Here is a 13,561-nt window from a genome sequence, read left to right as displayed (position 1 = left end):
GGAAAAAGCGTGGGCTCGTTAGGAGAAGATCGCAGGAGAGCAGAATCACGTTCTTGTTTCGCGAACGTTAAACTTCAGCGTGGCGTCGTTACACCTCAAAATCAATGAACCACTCACTGTCTAGCGTTCTATGTGCGTACATCGGACCTTGATTCATTGAGACTACGGTCATACTATGTGCATTCATTTTTCCTACTCTTGTAGCAATGAGTTACTCACAGTCATTCATAACGATTGCCCAAAATAATCGTAGGATGTCCGAAAAACAATTTTAGTTTAATAAATTGTTTAATTATTGAAAATTATAAGTAAAATTGTAATTCCAAATATGAACGGTATCTCGTAAGAGCGCTCAAATATTTTTTATTCCTCGATGATTCTAAAAAACAACATAACTTTTATAAATTACATAACATGTACAAAATATAGCACATAAATTTTGCACTAACTTCGAATACAAACCATAGATTTAAAAAAAGCCTTCGGATATTTTCTTCTCTCCGATTGCTTTAAAAAGAAGAAACATTTTATTTGAATAAATTGTATATTTGGTGCAAAAATGAGGATTAAATTGCTATCGCATATGTAATGGACGATTCCATATACGAACCATCGTTCCAATTCCTGGCAAGGTCTCTCTACCGGCAGGAAGAACAAAAACAGCGCGGGATAATAACTAGAACCCGTGGGCCCGCGTGGGCGCGAATGTATAAAGCTCTTTTCGCTTTCTCCCTCCTGATCCCGTTCGCCTCTTCATTGATTATTTTACTTCGCCACCTACCAACGTATGCCGGCGCATTCTATATTAGCACGTTACTTGTATACAACAAGCTACCATACGCGGACAAGTATTCTTGAATCCTCTAGCGAAAGCCGCTAATTAAACTTCCTCCCTTATTATCTTCGTAAAGAATTACATACATTGTTTTGACACATATAGAATAAAAAAAAGATATTTTCTAATGACAAAGATAATGTTGATGTTAACGTTGTATTCCGTACTTTATAATTAATTGATTATCTTCTTAATTTCAACAATTTCTTCGCTTATTATCTTCCTAAAGAATGACATACTTCGTTTTAACTAGCATAGAATATAAAGGAAGATATTTTTTAATATAAAAGAGAATGGTGATATTATTAACTAATGTCGTATATTATATTTTTATAGCTACATAATTGATTAATCCTCTTCATAATTTCAAAAATATTCTTTGTCATAATACTAAACTATTGAAAATATTAAAATTTTCTACGAAATTTCTATAAAATGTCTTTAGTTAAAAGTATCAATAGCATCATAGATGCCTATAATGGGTAACTATAAAATTTAAGATTCAGATATAAAGATATAAAATTTAAAGATTAATAAAATTAAATTAAATTAAATGAAAAATTCCAAAATATTAAATAGTAACTCTGAATTGTTATGGCCCTCGATGGCTCAATAATACTTTAATATTATTTTAGACAGATATTATTTTAACTGAAACTGATGGATGATTTTTATTCCTTGGACGAGTCGATAATTGCGTAACCGCTCGGTCGATATTCGAAGATCTGTGTGATCGTATTTCGATATATTGATGCATTTGAACCATACTTATGAAATTCTAAAATTCATTCATTTTCGATATTTTCCATTAATTTGTTGTTGTAAGATTGGCACTTTGTTTAAACATATACATATCCTATTTTTTGGTACATTTTGCAATATGCATTTCGTTTAGAAAGTATATAAACATTAAAAAAGACGCGGAAGATTTTTGGATCTTATTGTTATCGATCGAGTGATGGGAATAGAAGCAATAAATGTCCTTAAATAAGGTATTTGAGTTGACTGATATAGCACTCCCTCTGCTATTTAAGCAATTTTTGAAAATTTAATGCAATAAAGCTTTTCTGAATGCAATTTTAAGATTCAGAGATCTCACTTAGCTGTCAATAAATTAAGTTATTTTGTTATTGAATAAAAATGTGATCTTTCGAATTTTACACTTTTCTATAACCCCTGACTAACCAAATGTCTTATATTAGGTCGAATACATACCTTATAATTAAACTACGGATTTTTATACGGTTACGCGAAATTTGTAAATGAAAAATGCATAGAATGCACGTAATATATGAAAATATATGAAATATCAAAAATATAGTACACATTCCATATAATATTTAGTAGTTAAAGCAAAAATATGAATTTGCGAGAACTTCTCGGTTGATTTAATTATTGGATAAAATAACGTATTACAATAGCTTTAAATATCGGATAAAAAAGTAGAGTTTAAAATGTTACGCTATTTTTAAAATTCGTATGCAGAGACAATGGGAAATTCTAGATCACTCTTACCAAACTCCTAAGGGTTGAACTCGAGATGAAACCTGAATCAGTCCTTCGTACACCCATAGAATAAATAGAATTGCTCTACCAGTTTCAAATCGTTCACCACTTAAGCACATTCCACAGAACTTCCGAGAATTCACGCCTCCTTTTACTTTTTCCAAGTATTTCAATCGCAAATTGCATATCGATAACGAACAAAATGATAGACGATTGATTTACGGTAACTAGCGCGCTGTATAGGTTAAAAAACATTTTGAAAAATTGCAAAGAAAAAGAAGGCCTTGATCTGAAGTACTTTTGATACTAATAACTTGCTAAGAATGAAAGGCTATGACATAAACGATAATCACTTCAAACATCACTTTGACGGTCAAATTACGAAATTATATTCACTACTGCGATTTCAACGACGAATTTACCAACTTTTTCGCAAAAAATCGGGACTAACTCGAGGACCATTTCTTCTTCAAGAAACAGGGAACAGAGAGACGGAAATGACTACTACAAAAAGTAATGCCTTTTCCCTAACATTCAATTTTAGTTGAATCTATTCACTTTTAACATAACTAATACATAAGCATGGAAATTTTAATTTAATGCATTAAAAATACTAGAAAAAATAAAATTGTAGTTGTGAAATCGATTAATTGCATCGGAAACGGAAAGTAAGTGAAAATGGGGGAAAAAATCTCTCAGCGCCCCCTTCGTTTAGATTTACGATAGTAAATAATTAACAATTAATAAAATATATCCATAAGTGAAGAAATATTCTTAAACTATCAAAAAATTAATCTACGACTATTATTGTCCTTAAAAGCAATTAACGAAAAAAGGGAAAAAACGCGGGAGAACAATGTTGATAAAGATGGCCTGATTAGCGCCACCTCTGATTGTATAATTGCATTCTGTTTGACATATCAGTCAATCAATACATATGACATATAATCTATATTATGTGTTTTTTCTCTTATAAAACCTTGCTGCCAAATCTTAAGAAAAATTGACGGATAAAAGGCTATGTCTAAGAATCAAGATGAATTATGCGAAAATGAATTACAAAAGAATTCGGCAAGTATAATTTATTTTTGGTGTTGATTGATCTATATGTGAAAAATACATACAGTGACTACAAAAAGTGTTTACGGTTGCTATAATATATAAACCTAACTCAATCCTAATCCAAATATAACCTATACCAAAATAAAAAGTATTAAAAATATTTTTACGAATATTTCGAGAACTAAAGTAAAGCGAATGTTATATGTGAGATGTACCCTAACCGATATAATTGTTTCCCTTTTTTTAGTAATCAATATAATCAACGAAGTATTTGTACATTATTCTATTTATTGTAGCATTTACATGGTGATTAATTATGTCTAAGTATATTAAATTTGTACTCTTCTATGACTACAGAAATTTCATATTATGACAATGAAATGTAAAACCTTTTGTAATCATTGTACGTACCTATATACATGCATTGATACGTTTATGGTACCTTTTGTTAACTGTATGTCGTTTATTCGATCCGTAGGCATAAAGAGGGGGGAACGAAGATCCCGCAAGCAGTTTTACAGGCTAGTGAACATGCCAGAACCTCGAATCTTGTGTGGCTGGAGGAATGTGGGCACACCAGTTTCGAGAGTCATTCAAAGAATTGGTCTCCCGTCTACCAATTTCCCTTAGAATGGAAAGCGCGGGAAACCATCTACGTCTCTAACCTATAAATATGCATTGATGATCCATGAAACGTGATCGTTGGCACAATACCATCGATCAATGTTTGCATAACTAATTACAGCAAACATTAAATAAGTTGGACTTGGAGATATTATCGTTATTACTATTATAAAATGCCGACCTCAGATGTTTATATATGTTTAAGCCTTCTTTTCTTTTTTGCTTAGTTACTGAGACAGGATGCGATTATTCATAGTGGAGGCCTGGTTCGTTTACACTGCTATTCCTCTTGTATATTTTGAAAAATCCTCGCAAAGAGTCGGATGGCTATTTTCGTGCGCCCGAGGTTCCATTTTGATTACACTCCATCCACCATTTTGTTCACTTTATTTTGGAGCTTATATTGAAAATTTTGTTTTAGACTTATGATCGAAAAAATCTTCACTGCTATTTTTTTACGTCAGAAAGTTTCTAAGGATTCCAGGTTCTACCGTAATTATTATACAATTCATCTCTAATTTTCCTATTTTATCATGGTGGTTACATAAAAAAATTTTTGTAGACTTATTTGATTGAAAATTGAATCAGTACCTGTCCCAGCTGCAGCAAGGGAACATTTTCCAACGTCGAAGCGACGAAGAAAGCAGCCGGATGCAGGAGAGGCGAGGGACGTCATTATCTTATCTCAAACCATTTCCTGTCAACCTAGGGCCGCTTTTCGTGGTAATCACACGCACACGCCCACGCGGTGGAGTGTACAAGCTTATTTGTGTTCACATATACATATCAGCCAGTGCATGCACTAATGCCCGGCCAAGTGCCAGGGAGTATTGCTTCCGGTGCGTACACTTGCGTCCACCTCGGTGTTGGTGCGTTTGTGCACGTGTATACGCGTTCGACGTTACATCTGGTGAGGCACTGTGAACCCGATAATCGGTTTCCTCCTCCGGTAGCCTGCAGGAACCAGACGCAAATAAACGCCGCGTTATACGACTCACGCCGTGTGGTGGATTCTTAGAAACGGATGTTTCCTTTGAATCTGGCTCTGTAGATCCGAGATATGGTCTCGACAATCGATATACCTTGCTAAGTGGAAACGTTAACCTCTTAGCAGCGGTTTCCTTTGAACAAAATGGTCTAGAAATTCAGAGAAATGGGGACGATATCATTTCACCGAATGACACGTATTTGGCTCCGAAATTCTTAGCGGAAAGATAGGAAAGAATATTAATGGGGATCTAGGTAGTCGTGAGAAAAGAGCATCGTGACAGAGTCAACGAGGCGTACTATAGAATCGTGATTGAGTAATGCGCTGCGACTTCCGACTGCATCACGAAATACGTAATGCCACTGCCATTAAGTATGCACACCTGTTAAGGTCATCAACAGGTATCACTTACGTCATCTTAGCGTACACATTACTGGTGTGACTGCCATAGTGATACCGCATGCACCTTCCCTATTCTCTTTCCCGCCGGCCATCGGTCGATAATCGCTTTAATGAGGATTCGTTCAGCGATGCACCAGCTCAAAAAGTCCAGATTCATACCGATCAATAGCTTGTTCCCCGATTCAGCTATAAGTTTCTTGAAGGGATACAGCAGAAGTGTTAAAGTACTTATGTTATGGTTACGGAACAAAAGCTTAGATGTTATATGAGGGCAAAAATTTATGGTCGAGGTATAAAGTACTTATGTTGTGGTCATGAAACGAAATCTTAGATTTTGTACAAGGGCAAGTTTATGAGAGGTATAAAGTACTTATGTTGAGACCATGGAACAATTAGGTTTTATAGGAAGATAGAAATTTATAGCTTTAGGCTTAAGGACAGTTTAAAAATATAAATAATTTCGTTTCTCATTACAGTATATGTACATCCGAAATTTTTCTTTATACGAGATGTGAAAACATTAAATAAATTTATAGGGATAATACCTATATATATCTAACAAAGTTCCGTAGTTAACTAGTACCGTCACTTGGTGAATTAATTTATAACTTTCCTATATTTGTTGCAATGAGATAAGGATATAATAATATCAGGACGGATTTAACATAGTAAACCTTCGTACCCTTTGTCTATTCCAATTTCTGGCTAAATATAGGGTACGACCCACGTCTCGCGATTACCATAGCAGACTATTTAATGCAATCTGTATACCTATGTTCTAATATTAGATACTGAGTCTAATAAAGGTGTTCCTATAATAATTATTTTGTGAAATCTATAAGCACAAGTTAATTCCAACGATAGTATTTATTTTTCGACTACTACTACGATAGACTTTTAATGCGATCCACAGAGCCATATTCTAATATCAAATATTCTAGTTATATAATAAAAAAAGATACTCTTTATCTTCAGAAAGGTCGACTACGTCATTCTAGTAAGATTCATTAGCATCTCGCGTGACGCTTTGAAGCTTGATCGAATATTAATCCATTATACTTGTCGTACACATAGCATAGTCGAAGAGGATTTGTATTCCGCACACGGATATTGAAAAATGTAAATGTAACGAGGAATCGATATACGAGGATCTATGGTAGGTTCTTACGTAAATCTACAGCCGCCATTGATCGAAATGAGCGTGGAGTAGCAAGGACGCCGTAGTACGCTCACCTTATCACGCTCCCACGCAATCGAATCGAAATTCGTCTCGTGGCTCGTCGAAGGCCACCGACACCAACCAGAGAGGCCCTTTTCGTCCTCTGTCTCCCTTTCTCTTTATCTCTATTTCTGCCTACTCATTCTTTCTCCAGGCGACGATTCTCTAGGGGTCGCGATAAAATGGCCCTGCGCCGTCCGCGTGATCGAACGTGAAAATCTTCAACGACAGCAGCCCAAATGAATGGAATGCCAACCCACGCCCGAGAGCCGCCTGATAGGCTGCCCGATCCGAGGTGAGGCTTCACGTACAGTATGACAGAGCTCAGGGGCGTAATCTTTTCAGGAGCACTGTTATCAAAGAAATCGGCTTGAACATCTTGCTTGTGCTTATATACTAGTATAATGTAATAAACTGATTGGAAAATAGCGGATTTCTAAATGTAAGCTCTAAAAATCCATTAGGAATTATATTGTATTTTATTTTTAGCTTTTCCTCAAAGAAATTTTACATTTTCAGTTACTCTACTTTTGTATTATTCTGCATAATTCAAGGTTGAAGAACTGGAGATTCCCGAAAATGGTGGATAGAAAGCTATATGGGAATTTTACTTATCTTCAGAAATCCTAAGAAGATTGAAAATTTTTAAATTCTATATCAATTCTAAGACATGGATGAAGTTATAACAAATTATTCATTCAATGCTCTGAAGCCTGCAAAAATCCAATTAGAAAGGAGCCGTACTTTATCTTTACCTAAAATTTTTCATTCATGTTTCGAGTTCCAAACTCGACCTACTTTTCTATTTTCCAGATCTCAAGATCTTTAGCAAGACTTATCTAATTAGTATTCTTATCTTTTAGATAATATCGAAGATATAAAACAATTCATAAAGGTATCCAGTGAATTAGGAAAAAAAATAAGATTCGTCAAATTCTACAGGGTGACGAGTCATATCACGCCGGTCCTGGCCGCAACACGTGCACGCGAGTGTGCGTGCACGTCGATACGAGGTAGCTTGGGTAGACGGTGCCGTGTTCTCCTGTGGATCGTAATAATATGCGCCCACGCACGCGTGAGAGAGTGAGCGTATACGAAGCGTTCCCCGTCGTCTCCTCACCTCTGGCTTACTGTGCGCCTCGGTCAGTACCGACCCCCGACCCATCTACCCACGCCTTGTTAATGAAAACATCTTTTGTCAATGAACTGACGTCAGTCCGGATCGGGATTGGTCCGATAGCAGACACCACGTGACCTGGCACCAATCAATGTGAAGACCAGCTTCCCCTACAATCGAGGATCCGAGCGCCATTTGCCCATTCTGGACGGAAGAACGCTCGAGGTAAGGTGTGGCCTGCAGCAGGCTGGCTAGAAGGCCACGGGTGAGAGACAGAGACAATCTATGGTGTGCTCGGAACGTTAGAGAAGAACAGAGAGTTGGAAGAAAGCGAGAAGAAGATAGAAGGCCAAGACACACGAGAATCGTAGCTCAAGCTCTCTGCTGCTCTCTCCGTGACTCGGTCGAGAGTCGACAGAGAAGGAGAGACATAAAAGAAGAAAAAAAAGAACAGGAAGTCGGTCCGGCAACCCAGGGAAGACGCGTCGAGCGATGTTGGAGGGATTTGTGAGGTGAGGGCGACGGTCTCGAGTCGCGCAGCGCCGAGATACGCGACCGATCTCCCGAACTAAGTACCTCGTTCACTCAGACTGATTTGAATCGACCGTTCACGGCAGCTCCAGTGTACAGCGCAGCATCCCTGTGTGTTGGTCAAGTCAAGAAGAAAAAGAAGCTGGATCTGAGAACGTGTTGTAGTTATGATTCTGTCGAGTTCACAGTAAAGAAAAGGGCAACGAAGAAGAAGAACGAAAGAGAGGATTTAGCGCGAGGAGAGGAACACACGTACATACACGCACTCGTCGTTTGTTCCATTGTGGAAAAAGAGAGAATAATGCCAACACATTCTTCACAAGACGTGATGATGTCGGTTGGACTGTTGGTGTGGTGTTGAGATAAACAAGCTAGAGGAAGTGTGTACTGGGAGAGCGCGTGGGATCATGCATTTGTCGGATGGGCTGAAACATTCCTCGGTTGTGGCGTTAATTGGACCTGTCGTCTTTATTTACAAAAGGATCAATAATCGAGACGAGCTGCTGGCGGTAGCAGTGGCGGAGAAGGAGGAGGAGGAGGAGTAGAAAACACGGCATCGAGGTGCCGCAGGAAGTGATGGAAACACGTGAGAAAACGTGGGATTACGACACAGATACGCGTGTATGAGGCTGGGGGAGGACGTCGAGCGTCTGGATGCCTCCAGAGAACGCGTTCTACTATACAACTCCAAGTGCCATTTCGTATTTGATAAATAATTAAGAATAGATGTACAGGACGCGTGCACGTAGGATGCGCGCGCGCGCTGAATGTACATGCACACTTGTTTCACACTGTCCACAGTTACCGATAAACATGTAGTGACAAAATTGTTGTTCCATGGGTTATGAGTCTAGGCAGATGTCACATGTATACATTGACCATTTCACAGAAACCAATGGTACAGCGTTACTTGAAAGTGCCATACCAAGAAGGAGATTTCTTTCAACATTGTCAAGTCTCAGGTGTTTGTTTCTTTTTAAAATCCAATGGAAAACATGAGGAGATTATGTCTGTAAGGAGGGCAAGCATGCTTTAAGGAGAAAAAGGTTGAAGGCCAAAGAAGCACCAGGAATTCAGATTAAGCTTACAACATGCCAGGTGGAAATATTATGGAAGAAGATCTGGTGGATCCTGAATGGCTATTCAGGCATCTTAGGTCACCGGATGGTCCAAACAAACTTCTCATCTTAGATTGTAGGGCACATTCTGATTTCTCTGAAGCTCATATTAGAGGCTCTGTACCCTTAGCTATACCTAGCATCATGTTAAGACGGCTAGCAGCTGGTAAAGTTGATTTGCTGTCAACAATAAGGTGCTTAGATCTAAGAAACAGAGTGGAGGTGTTCTTGTGTGGTGATGAGAATAGTAGAGGGACATTTATACTGATTGGTGACTCTACAGACCCTGCAGGACATCAGGGTGAAACAATTCAAGTTTTAAGTCGGAGACTTAGAAGTAGTGGAGGATATGTTGCTATTTTAATGGGTAAGAACAGTATATTCATAAATACATATATTTGTATGATTGCTCATATTTCCATATAGTTAGAACAAATATGTGCTACAAGAAAAAAAGAGAATATGCCTTAACTACTGTATTTTAAAAAATAGGAAGAAAATAAAAAAGAAGAAGAAATAAGTATAGCTAAAGGCTATATTATAAAATATTCCAAGTTTCTACAAGTAGTTATGTCTGCCATTAGAGAAATTTAAAAATTCATACTTAAAAGCATCTGTGAATGAAATATTTATTTGTACAAAAAATATTGATGTCCATCTAATTACATCTTGTAGTTGTGCCAAATTTCTTTTGTTATTCAATAAAAAGCATTTTTGTTTCATTCATTTACTACTCAATATTTTTTATTTCTATTATATTTTCTTTCATATTTTTGTATAGCTATGGCTTTAAATTATTTATACTCATACAAATCCTTTATTTCATTTTCTGTTACAGATGGTTTTGGAGCATTCAGAGATAGATACCCTGAATGGTGTGAGGGTAGTCAAGCCAGTGGTGAAGGTCCCCCAGGTCAGGATTCTAATGACGGTGAATTAATGGGTCTCAGGTCCCTTCGAATTTCCACACCACCTACGAGATCATATTCAGATTCTGATAGCGATAGCACGTGTGATTCTGTTGGTTAGTAAGCCATACAAACTCTTTTACTACATAAAATACAAAGTAAGAAATGTTAAAGTTGTTTCATGTTTTTTTAGGACCTGAGGAGGATAAAGATTTTCCAGTTGAAATTCTACCCCATTTGTACCTTGGAAACGCAGCGAATAGCGAAGACAGGGAAGCCTTGGCGCGTCATAGAATACAGTACATTCTAAACGTAACCCCAGATTTGCCAAATGTATTTGAAAGCGCTGGTTCGATAAAATACATGCAAATACCCATAAGCGATCACTGGAGCCAGAATCTAGCTAGTTTCTTTCCACAAGCAATTCAATTCATTGGTGAATACAACCTGCAAAATCAAAGGAAAAATAAGTTCTAATTACATGTAAATTTGAGATATAATCATTTCTCCATCTTTCAGAGGAGGCTCGAAGTTCAGACAAAGGAGTGCTGGTTCACTGTCTGGCCGGAGTGTCTCGGTCCGTCACTATCACTGTAGCCTACCTTATGCACAAGTGCAGTCTCAGCTTAAACGATGCCTTCAACCTGGTGCGCAGCCGAAAATCTAATGTGGCTCCGAATTTCCATTTTATGGAGCAATTGCACAGTTTTGAGAAAGAACTAAGGGATAGAGGTGACAGAAGTAGCAGGGGGAATGATCAAAGGTGTATCGGAGCGTGCCGGCCTGGAGGACCATGTAATTGTCCAGCTCCCAGCTTCCTTAGTCCCATAGATCTGGGCCTTAGCCCGGATTCTGGAATAGAATTCGACAGGTGGGCATCAAGTACACCGGCAGAATGAGACGGGCCAGGGGGGACCCAATACAAATTTTAGGTCCCTCCTAGTACGCCGCCATAGTAACAAGAGAAGCCCTAATTGAAGGGTGCGGGAATGAAAATTTACATTTCTGCTAAGAGAAAAATAATATCTTAAGGCGAGAAATGCAATGATCGTAGTAGATTGCAATTTCAAATATACTTTAAATATACAAATATACAATTAAAAATTTGGAATCACTAGATATTTTTAAAAAAGCAGAGATTTTCATTTAAAAAATTTACGATTTTAAATTAGCTTAAAAACTGTTTAATTACTAGTTAAATTTATTATTAATAACTGTGCAGTATTAATTCTGAATTAACAGAAGAAATAGCGAAAGATTCACAATTAGTACAACAAGCGGGTGATTTTAAACTTTTGTGGTAGAGTTTTGCCACAAAAGTTTTGTGTACTAGGTCGTGCACAGTGAAAGAAATACGATGAACTCAAACAAAATTGTTAAAACGGCTAAACCTTTCTAGTATTTTTCTATCCAGTAACAGAAATTGTTTCTGTTGAGGCTTTGCAAGCCACGGTTCAGTACTATCGCTTCAGGAAAGAAAGTTAAAGAATAATGGACACAATATAGTTTCTCTTTCAGAGGATGATTTTTAATTTGACGAAACTACGATTGTAAATCTTTATCTAAGCGTAAGTGTTGTTATAATTTAGGGGGAAAAATAGATAGGACGGCTACAAAAGGGTTCTATGACTCTTTCGTTTCTAAGTTGTCGTGATATAGTATTAAACACTGAAAGTATTTTGTAAATTCAACTCTGTACTTTCTTACAAATAATTAATGTAATTGTAATATCAAGATGATCGGCTAAAAATTCAAGATTCTTTTTTTAATAGCGTCTGAATTCGTTCGACTCTCGATCCATTTCTAGGATACAATTTTATACATATGAGATATCTATATTTTTAATACTTGTTCCCAAAACCCTTCAATTAATGAGGCTGTGTTTGATTTTATCGCGGGTGATGCTTATTCAAAGCGAAATGAAATGAAATATAAATCGTAAAACAGGCAATCATAAGTAGTTGAATTTAAAAAATAATTACAACTGTGCTTGATAAAAAGATCACACTATGTTTAAGTTCAGAGGTACAAAAAGAATTGAAAAACTCTCGCGTACTCGGCAATTTAGATTATTATAATAAAAAAAGAGAAGGTATATACATAAAAAGATTATGATTCGATACTACTCGAACGTAATTTTTGACATAATTTTTCAAATCCACAAAAGTGACTTATCTTGAGAAGGGTACATATTTCCCGGTGCAATTCTGACTTTTAAAGATTTGCAACCTTGTGTGCACGTTCTCTATCTCTGTCTGTCTTTATCTCTTTCAAGTAATTAGTCTTGGTTAATAATCGATTAAGAAGTACATCTTTATGGATCGGTGCATTTCTATAGGGCATTCCGAAACTTCTATTTCCGAGATAAAAAATCAGGGTCGTCGTAAATACATATAAGAAGAAAAAAGAGTTATGGAACGAAAAAGAATTGACAAAAAATTGATTTTATCATGAGTTAATCAATCGAAGAAAAAATGAGACAAATCGTACACGTATTATACCTCAGAAATCTGATAAAGAAATTTGTTTATAAAAATATACGACAGTCGTGATCCTTATCGTCGATACGAGATGGAAAAAAGGAAGAGACACTGATTAATTATAGATACACATATACGACGATGTATAGCAATTTGAAATACTAAAAAATTCTTAATTGTACGATCCAATACTGTTTCTATTGTCTTACAGATCTCAGATTATATATTTCAAATTATTTTTGTAAGAAAAAAAGCAAAGAACGAAAAAAGATTACGGAAATCGCATATTCACATTCCCACGAGCCACAAATTACCTGATGATACTGTAAAAAAGAAACAAAGGATAAAAAAACTATCTTTCGTGTATTGTATGTATTGTTCATCGAGCATAATTGAAGTTAATGAGTGTACACAGTGAATGTTATTATTTTTCATTGTAATTAACTACAAAGTTGTAATCGGCTCTCGGCTCACTCACGAGGGTGATGAATTGATATACAACTAGGGAAAACAAAAAAAAAGTATATATATATATATTTGACGTTAATGTAATAACAATATTCTACTATTACACTGTTGTCTGTTGTATGTTTGTCGGGCGTAACGCTCGAACGATTTAATCAAATATTATGTATATTACATAAATTATTATTTTATATTCATCGTTGTACATATATTTTAATTGATTAATTTTCATTTCAAAATACACAGCTTATTCTTACCTGAACTGAAATGAAAGCAACTGATCTTTATAAAAGGGAAAAAAGAAGA

At 36.3% G+C, this 13,561-nt stretch overlaps 1 protein-coding gene and 1 long non-coding RNA gene across 2 annotated transcripts; one reads left to right on the top strand and one right to left on the bottom strand.

Moving 5' to 3' along the window:
- Positions 1-3,694: 3,694 nt before the first annotated feature.
- Positions 3,695-6,886, bottom strand: LOC138188049 (uncharacterized). The gene is made up of 3 exons (XR_011175335.1): positions 6,651-6,886; positions 4,619-4,981; positions 3,695-4,424 (listed from the first exon to the last, which is right to left on the bottom strand). It is a non-coding gene; the product is annotated as an uncharacterized LOC138188049 (long non-coding RNA).
- A 1,054-nt stretch (positions 6,887-7,940) lies between these two features.
- Positions 7,941-13,452, top strand: Mkp3 (Mitogen-activated protein kinase phosphatase 3). The gene is made up of 4 exons (XM_069129138.1): positions 7,941-9,769; positions 10,241-10,426; positions 10,504-10,746; positions 10,830-13,452. Exons 1-4 carry the CDS (start codon positions 9,376-9,378, stop codon positions 11,207-11,209), a joined length of 1,203 nt encoding a protein of 400 aa, XP_068985239.1. The 5' UTR covers positions 7,941-9,375; the 3' UTR covers positions 11,210-13,452.
- The last annotated feature ends 109 nt before the right edge of the window (positions 13,453-13,561 follow it).

The sequence above is a fragment of the Bombus flavifrons genome, chromosome 16, assembly GCF_040668555.2.
Source record: "Bombus flavifrons isolate JBK064 chromosome 16, iyBomFlav1_principal, whole genome shotgun sequence".
Classification (NCBI taxonomy): domain Eukaryota; kingdom Metazoa; phylum Arthropoda; class Insecta; order Hymenoptera; family Apidae; genus Bombus; species Bombus flavifrons.
This window is presented reverse-complemented; position numbering and strand designations above follow the sequence as displayed.

What these genes read in the sequence shown, in the direction of transcription:
- Mkp3 (XM_069129138.1), top strand. Translation starts at nt 9,376, where the DNA reads ATGCCAGGTGGAAATATTATGGAAGAAGATCTGGTGGATCCTGAATGG. An exon ending in ATATGTTGCTATTTTAATGG is followed by an intron (nt 9,770 to 10,240) that starts GTAAGAACAGTA and finishes TTTCTGTTACAG; the next exon opens with ATGGTTTTGGAGCATTCAGA. An exon ending in TAGCACGTGTGATTCTGTTG is followed by an intron (nt 10,427 to 10,503) that starts GTTAGTAAGCCA and finishes ATGTTTTTTTAG; the next exon opens with GACCTGAGGAGGATAAAGAT.